The sequence below is a fragment of the Nasonia vitripennis genome, chromosome 1, assembly GCF_009193385.2.
Source record: "Nasonia vitripennis strain AsymCx chromosome 1, Nvit_psr_1.1, whole genome shotgun sequence".
Lineage (NCBI taxonomy): Eukaryota > Metazoa > Arthropoda > Insecta > Hymenoptera > Pteromalidae > Nasonia > Nasonia vitripennis.
The window spans coordinates 17,968,595-17,977,885 of record NC_045757.1 but is presented as its reverse complement, the minus strand read 5'-3'; the positions used below and the strand labels follow the sequence as shown (position 1 = coordinate 17,977,885).

At 42.9% G+C, this 9,291-nt stretch overlaps 2 protein-coding genes across 4 annotated transcripts in view; both read right to left on the bottom strand.

Moving 5' to 3' along the window:
- Window positions 1–356: 356 nt before the first annotated feature.
- Window positions 357–1,896, bottom strand: LOC100115586 (farnesol dehydrogenase). The gene is made up of 5 exons (XM_001600220.6): window positions 1,679–1,896; window positions 1,420–1,585; window positions 1,213–1,339; window positions 993–1,125; window positions 357–902 (listed from the first exon to the last, which is right to left on the bottom strand). Exons 1-5 carry the CDS (start codon window positions 1,808–1,810, stop codon window positions 717–719), a joined length of 744 nt encoding a protein of 247 aa, XP_001600270.1. The 5' UTR covers window positions 1,811–1,896; the 3' UTR covers window positions 357–716.
- Window positions 1,897–5,188: 3,292 nt separating this feature from the next.
- Window positions 5,189–9,291, bottom strand: part of LOC100115632 (MOXD1 homolog 2) — a 432,542-nt gene continuing 428,439 nt past the window's right edge. For all 3 annotated transcript variants that reach the window (XM_032595855.1, XM_016990123.2, XM_001600248.6), the window contains one exon: window positions 5,189–9,158. In XM_032595855.1, coding sequence (XP_032451746.1) covers window positions 8,705–9,158 — 454 coding nt within the window. In that variant the 3' untranslated portion in view covers window positions 5,189–8,704. The remainder of the gene's footprint in view (window positions 9,159–9,291) is intronic.

The window sequence follows — 9,291 nt, the reverse complement described above, 5'->3', positions numbered from 1 at the left end:
TGGCGAATTAATCTAACATCTCTCGAGTCCTTTGGTTTCACTTTCGCCGCTTGTCTTCTTGTAGCATCTCGAGCTCGAGATTGCAAGGACGGAGTCGCCCTCTCGTGTATCCAGTGTAGAACGTACATACCTCCAACGCGAGCGCGCGACCGGAAAAGCGATTTTCTCCGCGACTCGAGACGAGCCGATTATCCGACTATAAGGGGACTCCGCTCACGTGGAACGAATGCAGAAAAAAATAAAAGACGTCGGGGCAATGACAAAGGCGCGCCGAGTCCGACGATCAAACGTTCTCCACTGCTTTATCGTTTAGTTTAATGGGCTGGATGCGTGTAAGAAAGAAGCGTAATGAGGAGTTAAAGAAGCGATATAATCTCATGCGATTTTATTATAACATACGTTATCAAGAATTGTTGCTTAACATTGTATAAAATAGATGAACGGATATAAAAATCTTCTCTTAAAAAATTGATAGACTTTATGTTATGAAGCATTTAGTTGATGATTGGTCGCCTGGTACAAGAATTAAAGAACGCGAATTTTATTACACAACCTACAAACGCTTTAAATTATTGGTGCTGCATCAGCAGGCGGGAAAATTAAAAATCTTTCTGGAAAGATAGAATTGATGTCATGACAAGGAGTGCACGAGGCGCACTTAGATTTCCTAGTATATTAAATGGAATAGTATGTAGAAAACTACAGCCTTGTTTTTACTAATGAACCTGCCCCAAAGGCTTGATCGTAAGTTCGGTTATTAGGACGTGCGGAGGAGTCGAGATTGTGTGCACAATGGAATTGGCAACGTCCTCTGGTTTCAAGCATGGTAGACTGTTGATGAACTCTGGACTCAGATTGCCGATTTCAAAAATTTCAGTTCTCACAACTCCCGGACTGATGCTCTAGAACGAAAGAGAATACGTAAGAATATTTATTAAACAAGTCCTCGACATACTACGTCTGATAGTTAATATGAAGTAGTTGAAGCTTACGGTAACTTTGATCTTGGTGCCATGCAATTCGTTGATGAACGATTCGCAAATAGCAGTCACAGCGTGCTTCGTCGCAGGATATACGTTCATGGATACTCCGTTATTAAATTTAGGCACCCTATGGCCAGAGTTACTGAAAAATCGATACGAATTTTGTATTGTGTGTGAGTGTACCTTAATTAGTCATAACTTTTATGATAAATATTACACTATTCCACACCTGTTGATGTTTATTATGTGGGCCTCGTGATCGTTCTTTCTCATTATCTTGAGAGCATGACGCGTGCAGTTCAACAGACCCATGATATTTACATCTATGACATGCTTGAGATCCTCGGTTTTGACCTCTGAAAATAGTGCATTTCCCTTTATAGCATCGCGGCATACAACAAGGTATTTCATTATATCAAAATTTCGTTTCGTGTACCCTGAAAAGTTGCGGCTTTCAAAACACCGGCGTTGTTGACAAGAATTTGTACGGACTGAAAGTTCTTCTCGACCCAATGGAAAACTTCGATCACGTTATTTTCATCCGTGACGTCACATGCTTTGGCGTAAAATTTGCCAGGTCCCTTAACCGAGCTCATTTCACTCTGAGAATTGCAACAAAACAACGTGCTACTAGTATAATTCATCACTGCTCATCAACAATACATTTAAAATTAATCATTCAACTATGTCATTACCTCCATTTTATCGACTCTACGTGACAGTCCAACGACGATCAAGCCATGACGAACTAACGCTTTTGCCGTTTCAAGGCCTATGCCAGCAGATGCTCCGGTGACAACGGCAACTTTCCCTGCCCAGCGCTCCATTTCTGCAATGCACGTGTTACTTCGATGAATTCAAGAAGGTAACTGATCTTTTGCTATCGCCGAGTTGCTAGTATAATTTAGAGTGACTCGGTGAATTGTCTACTTTGTAATGATTATGCAACTATCAACGATAAGGTGACGATCTTGGATGACCAACGATATACTAGTTTAATTGCGTGTGCATATCGGTATATTTTGAAATACTTACACTTTGCAGTTGAAATGATCTTTCTTATAATTATGAATATTTTGCGTTTCTCGTAGAATTTTCCGATGAAATGTGCCTTTTATATTTTGCAGGAATACGTAGCTCACGAATCTTTTTAAATCGAATGAATCATATAAGAAAAAAACGTTTATTTTCATTGATGTTAACATTTTTCATGAAAATATATTTACATTCTCGTGGGTACATCTTTTGAAAAAACTCGTACATCGCATCGATGGTTAAATAAGCTGTGTAAAGGAAACCGATAACGAGATAAAGCTTGCGCTGCTGATTAGACTATTTGTGTCAGGTCAAATAGGTGATTCCCAACGTTATCGCTACTGCGTTTGAGTCATTAAAAAAAAAGAAAGAAATAATAATGCATCGTCAAGTACGAAAAAATGTTTCGTGTTTCTTGTGTAAAAATAGACATACAGTCGCAGAAACGTTTCCAGAAAATCGAGCACGACTGAAAGTTAGAAAAAGTTTTTTGGTAAAAGTTTCACGAAATTTTCGATTCCAGCCAAAGCAAACTTCCAGTCGACATTTGCTCCGGCCAATTAAAAAGTCCTTCTCCCTGCGAAAAGGAAATAAATTGTTTGAAGAGTCCATGTTCTCTTGTCGTCCTCCTTAAGTAGCTTTCCGTGTATCGGAAATCGCTCACTTAGTCGAAAACTCGTCCCACCAATCACCGCGCGAAATCTGTCCCAGCTCGCGAGTGCGTGTGTACTGTGTGTGTCTACCATCGAGAAAATCAGGATAACATCCGATTGAGACGTTCGTTATTCACGGAGAACCTTATCTCTCGAGGCGATTTCGTTAATAATCCCGAGAAGGTGCGATCGTGTGCTATCCTAAATACACCCTGATCCTCTCGAACACTTTTCAGATCTCGGTTCTCAGCCTCGCACGATATACAAGCATACGCATATAATATCCGCAACTATATACGCGCGAATCTTATACCCCCGCAGTTGGCTGCGGCTCTCCGTAGCCGCAAAACGTCAAAGTTTGATTGGACATTTGCGGCGTGTGCGTGCGTTTACCTAAACGCAGACTCGCGCGCTTCAGCCCCAGCGGTGTGCACTATGTACAGCTAGGCGTAGATAGCAGGAAGCGCGGGGGGTGGATGTTGCATACACATACACGGAAAATGAGAATGAGTACGCGGGCTTATATATACATATAAGTACATACGTATATAGGTATACAGAGGGAGCGCGAGGGAGAGGGGGGCAGGAGATGGATATTCGAGAGGAGGGCGCGGCGGGGAAGGCGTTGCGAAACTCCGCGGAAACTTGCTCATTAATGGATTGGAAGTTGAGCGAGCGCGAGCGCGGAAGAGGATGCCTTGGTAAATCTGCGATGTAATCTAGCGCTAAGACGAAGTAGCAATTCGAACTGCCAGCAACAGCTGAGCCGGCTAAACACTTTGGCCAGCCGCAGCTGCAATTTACACGCACGTGTGATCTCCCACTTTCTCTCTCTCTCTCTCTCTCTCTCTCTCTCTCTCTCTCTCTCTATCTATCTCTCTCTTTCTCTCTCTCTCTAGCTTCTCTGTATTATATATCCCTGTTCGTGTGTATATGTATCCAACATCAGTTTTCGCCCCGCGAGAAGGGGCTAAGGGGTCAGAAGACAGAGCCGCGACGATAAAGCTGTGCTGCTGCTGCTGCTGCCAGGAGCTGATGTGCCGTAAATATTTGAAATTTGCATGTAAATAAGCTCCGCCGCCGCACCGCCGAGGGGGATATTCTCCCGTTCGAGCTTTATGCGTTTATGGACTCGTGCGGACTACAGCTTGATCGCCCGCCCGAAGCCGCCACTTCCTTGAGTAGCGCGCGCTCGTCGCGATGACCCAGTTTAGATTGGAATTAAGGATTTTTTGATTTTTCAAAGAGCATCCAGATGTTCGGATATTGCTTTATTACAGCGCGTTGCCGCGACGTTTAATCGATGATACGGAGGCCGATGCCAATAACAGTCGCGGTTATATCGGATATAATTTGTGTCGCGGCTGCGGACAAGCTCTGATTGCTTTTAATAAGTTATCGTTATCGAGAAAAGCTTGATTATTATCGACGTCGCATCGGCGCGAATTTTCGATATTCCTATATCCTTTGCACCTCGTCACGGTGGTTTAAAAATAAAGTACATCGCATTTCCCGAGCTCACGAACGGATTTCGTATCGATCGTCACGTCATATTTGAAAAAATATTCTGTCCGCGCTACAATGACACTAACAACAAACAAAAAGTCCCAGCCATTAGCCGAGCTTTGATTGCCATCCCCCGCACCGAATATCATCGAGGCGCAACGGGAGCGCAGTACACGTCGCTCAGCGGTTTATCGCGCCGGTGCGATCGGAACTTCAGAGGCGGCAGCGGCTATCTGTCGCTGTCGTGCCTAGGCAACGAAGCGCGTGTCGTTGTGTGTTGCGCGCGTCTGTTACACATTTATTAATTCCAGCCGGCACGCGGGCGGCTCTGCTCGAGGCCTGGCAATGATTTGTGTCGGACGCCGCCGCCGCCGCCGTCGGGCCGTTTCTTATGCATATAGCGACGTTGCGCGCGTGAACGATAATCTTGGGCTCTTGGCTGCAGCTTTTGCTTCGGGGGTTGCGAGCGAACGGGCTGAGCTGCGCGGCTTCGTTAAATGAATAATAAAATCTCGTTGAATAAATTAAGAAGTCAATTTGAGAATAATTATGCTGGCTAGTCGTGCGCGCATTTTTCATTTCGTATTATGTAGTACCCCGACCGTGTGAATTTCTGTGCGCCTCGTGGGTTATTGCTTCATTCGTTGAGTTACGTGTGGAGTTTTTAATTGGCGAGAAACGCTGTGAAGATTGCGCGATTTACATGATAGGTACAATTGCTGCATCTTATTTCAGGTCCAAAGTACATTGATCGACACTTACTTGCTGTGCTTGTACTCGATCGGCTTAATGTTAATAGATTAATTTTCTTGCATCGTAAAAGAATGGAAAAATATAATCAAATTTATTACAGTTTATTCTTATATTTCTTTTCGAATGTATTCTTTATTTTTTGATATTAAAAACTGATACATCAAAAGTGAATTGAAAATACGTATATATGACTGATATTATAAAGTAGGACTGAAAGGATCAGGAGGTGAGTTCGTTGAAATAAGTAGTCAGTGGCAATTATAGAAAAACATTTACATATTTATATATATAAAATATAATACAATTTCTTACAGTGTAGACGATAGTGTAGCATTTCTTAAGTCCGCATTCGTCGCCGCACGCTTTATAGTTAATTTTTCTTTATTCCTCTCACTTTTTTTCCTGTTATTTTCTGCGCAAACTAGGTCTGTACAAATCTAGGACCTGTTTCCGGAAGGATAGAAAGGGCCGGCACGTACATATACATGATACATATATGTGAACAATAGAGCTAGAAAGAATGTATCTATTTTTTTAGCAACGAGTTGCTCCGTTGGCTATACGCGCGACTTTATATTTAATTTTTTTCTTCTTCTATTTGTTCGTCGAATCGTCAACTGTGTGCACACAATTCGGCGAGGACGGGACACGGAAAATCGGATAGGGGAGAACAAAATCGAACAGGAGCAGCGGATAATTCGTGAATTTTGCCTACGGTACTATCACGGATCGCACGTAAATCTAAGACTTTATACAGGGTTTTTTCTCTATTTACACTCATTTATTCACAGTACGCATTCGCTCTCATAATTTTACACTCGTGTATTTGTTGTCGCATTCGCTCATCGCCTTATAGCATAGTTTAACGCCCGTTTCGAGCCTCTACGTCGCCGATGTCAATGCATTTTCATTTCCTCTCGCACGCAGCTCTCAGCTTCTTACAAAATAATCTTCAACAGTACAATATGCGCAATACTACAACAGTTTCGCTACCGAAGACCATGACTCATCGTCCCTCAGCCTCGGTCGCGAATCAACATGACTCGGTTGTATATAGAAAAACGTAAAATCGACGATCGAAACGACGAGGAGGCGATCACAGTAGGCTCGACTCTCTAATTCTATGATTTCTCTACGTACAGTACATACAAGTCGGGCAGCTCTCGATGCCCCATCCAGCGAGTTTTCCGCGGCACTTGACTCTGCTGAAACGTGTCCTCGCGCTGATATGTGTTACGGCTGCGCAACGAGCCACGTTAATTCGTGGGCGCTCGCCGCTGCGCAGCCAACTCTCGGAAGTCGGAAATTGAATATCTGCGGAGTGACGCTGAGAGAAATTGGAAAAAGATCTCCGCTGCGCTCTCGCCTTTTCACCCTGCAATCGCCCGGAATAAGGAAAAAAGTTGTCGAGATGGATTCGTGAATTTTTGAGAAGATGTAAGAGTTGCGCTCCGAGGTAATCAAAGTTTTTGGTCTATTGGAAATACTGGAATTGCTGATGGATTCTCTGTACTGGAATATGAACGTCGTGCGCTGGATAACGCTCGAGAGCTGCATTAGTGAACGAAAGCTATGTACGCGCTCGTTATCATCGCTTTACAAGTACTTCGTTAGACGCCTGCGCGAATGAACACGCGATGAGTGTTCGTTACATGCTGGTTTGCCGAAAGATGCCTCGTTTCTCTTCTAAAAACATAAACTTATTTTCTTTATAATTCGTAACCTTCGCATACGCAGGCTCGGGATGAGAAGTGTTCGACGTTATTCACGCAACACTTTCTTGATTGTTCTGGTTATATCACCGGCAGTTCTCACTTTTACACAGTATAGCTCGTAACGCGCGAGTAAAGTATATATTGTTAACGTCCCGATATACTTGTCTACCATTCGTCTTACTCAAATTCGAAACAGCATTGACCTCACGCCATCACTCGATCTCTTTCCTTTGCTACTCGGAACTTTTATCGCTTTTTTAATCTTAGATCTAAATACTCAAAGCTCTCGAATATTTTTCGCCCCTCACCTTGTTCTTCCGCTCATTTCGGCGAGAAAAATCTGCTTTTAATGTTTAGACGCGCGAATGAAAATAGTTTGCAGAAATTACCGATTCGTTTTTTCAAAAAATAATTACGTATCCGTCAATTTCGTACAAAAACTACGCATTACCAATGTCTTACAATCGTTATTGTTATATATACCGACATTTGGCATGAAAAGAAAGATCGATTGCAAAAGCACGAGTCTCACCGGGGAGCGGAGAAACGTAAGTATAATCAGTCGCTTCGATTAATCGAGTCTATCACGCTACACATACAGACGTCCTCTATGACACCGACGAATAATCAGTATTAAATTGTAAAATATTAACTACGACATTGGTAAATATCGATCCTTTCAGCTGGATATCGGTGCGCCAGAATAAAGTGACGCACTTCGATCTTGCGCATGCCGGAAGTGAAAATCTAACACCGACAGAGCTGCAGCTTCACTCTCTTTCTCTTGTTTTCCCGTCTACCGAACACTTTTTTGCAAATTTGCATCATCGAGAGAAAAATAAGGTGTACTACTACTCTGGCTCTACACACAGTAAAAATCAGTTTATGTATTATACAGTGCGGAAATTGTTTTTTGGCATGTTATCGAGAAAATTATATAGTATATAATAAGCAAGTTATCGTGACATATATCGTATATTGAACAAAAGCTTTTCGAACATAGTGATTTCGGATTCGGTTAGTCTTTTACTGTGCGTACATAGAAAACACATACTCAACAACGAACGCATAGAAACATCAATTTGTGTTATCGAAACTGGTCTGGTACAAAGGACATGTGCAACGTACATCATTCGCAAGCGTCAAAGCAAAAACAACGGACAAGCAATCGACTGTCTATCACCTATAGTCGTAGAAATTCTCGCGCATTAAAAAATCGTTTGTCCATCGTCTGCTTGTCAGTGTGCCGAAACCGCTAGCTATATATCGCGAGTTGTTGTGTAGCCGGCATATCGTTTGTTGATATCCTGTCTATAGAACGCGTGAAGAAACCTATCACAATGCAAATATCAAACTTGAGTAAAAGCTGACGATAGAACGTGTTTTTTCTCTTTAAACAAACATCATACGTGACTTACTCTCTTTTACGTGAGAGAATCTTAAATAGGAATAAATAAACGCTTATTTTTTTTCGCTCGCGAATAAGTAAGATTAATATTCTCATCGATATCGATAATGATATTATTAATAATATATATGCTTGTTATAACTTCGTTTGAAAATTATCGAAATATCTGTACAGAACGATGTCACAAGTATCGAAAGAGTAAAAGCACAGCTCGACTTTTACAACCGGCGTTGATCGGAGCTTTCACTCTCGTTGCGAAGAAAATCGTTACGCGAGCAAATAGATCACTGATTGTAATGAGAAGAGTCCGATTGCTCGCGTACCTCTTTGAAAATCGTTTCCTGAAATCCTCTTCGTGTCCGGCTTGTGACGTCGAAAAATTGATTAGTCTCGCGCCTCGAGATTGTTATTATTTATAATATACATCAAACAATCCTAACCAGTAGTTAACAAAATGTACAACGCAAGAGTTAATAATAATAATGATAAAAAATTATACAAAAAAATAATAATAATAATCACGATAATAGTTATGATAATAAATTCATCATGTGTGGTTGATCCGCGCGGGCGGTAGTTCAGTATTTACTCGCTCACCCAGAGTCGTCGCCACTGCAGTTGCATCAGGACGGGCTTGCGTTGCCCGCTGGTTCACCTGAGCGCCGCCGCGAGCAGCGCCAGGACCAATGCCACAGAGGCGCACCTGGTGGCCGATCCGGCGGCCAATGAGGATGCGTCGCTGCTGCGCGACACTTTGTTGCGTACTAGTTGTCCACGTTCAACGGCATTTGACTCGTCGCTCTCGGCGCCACCTATATCGCCGTCCTCGGATAGCAGCATGGACAGCTTGTTACGTTGAGGTTTGCGCGTACAGGGCACCTTGGGGTCCTGATACGGCCAGAGTATTCGTGGGTAATGCGACTCTATCGAGGTCTCGGGTAGGATCGTTCCCTTGGTGTTCGAGCAGAGGGGTTTGAACGTTCCCTGCCGAGTCGCGTCGGCGAACGTCTGGAAGTTTGTCTGCCAGTCGTAGGTGACCAATCGTTCCTCCAGTGTCATGCCTCGCAGCTCCGGTGGGGACATGATCTTCAGTGGGCTCGGACCTCTGAAAATGCACAAAAGCAAAGTCAATTGGTTAGTAACGTACATCGAACATTCTGTTCACTCTTTGAGCGTTAAAGCCCGCCAAATTCAATTTACTTAGAAAAAATAAAGAGAAAAGGAAAGTCAAGTTGTAA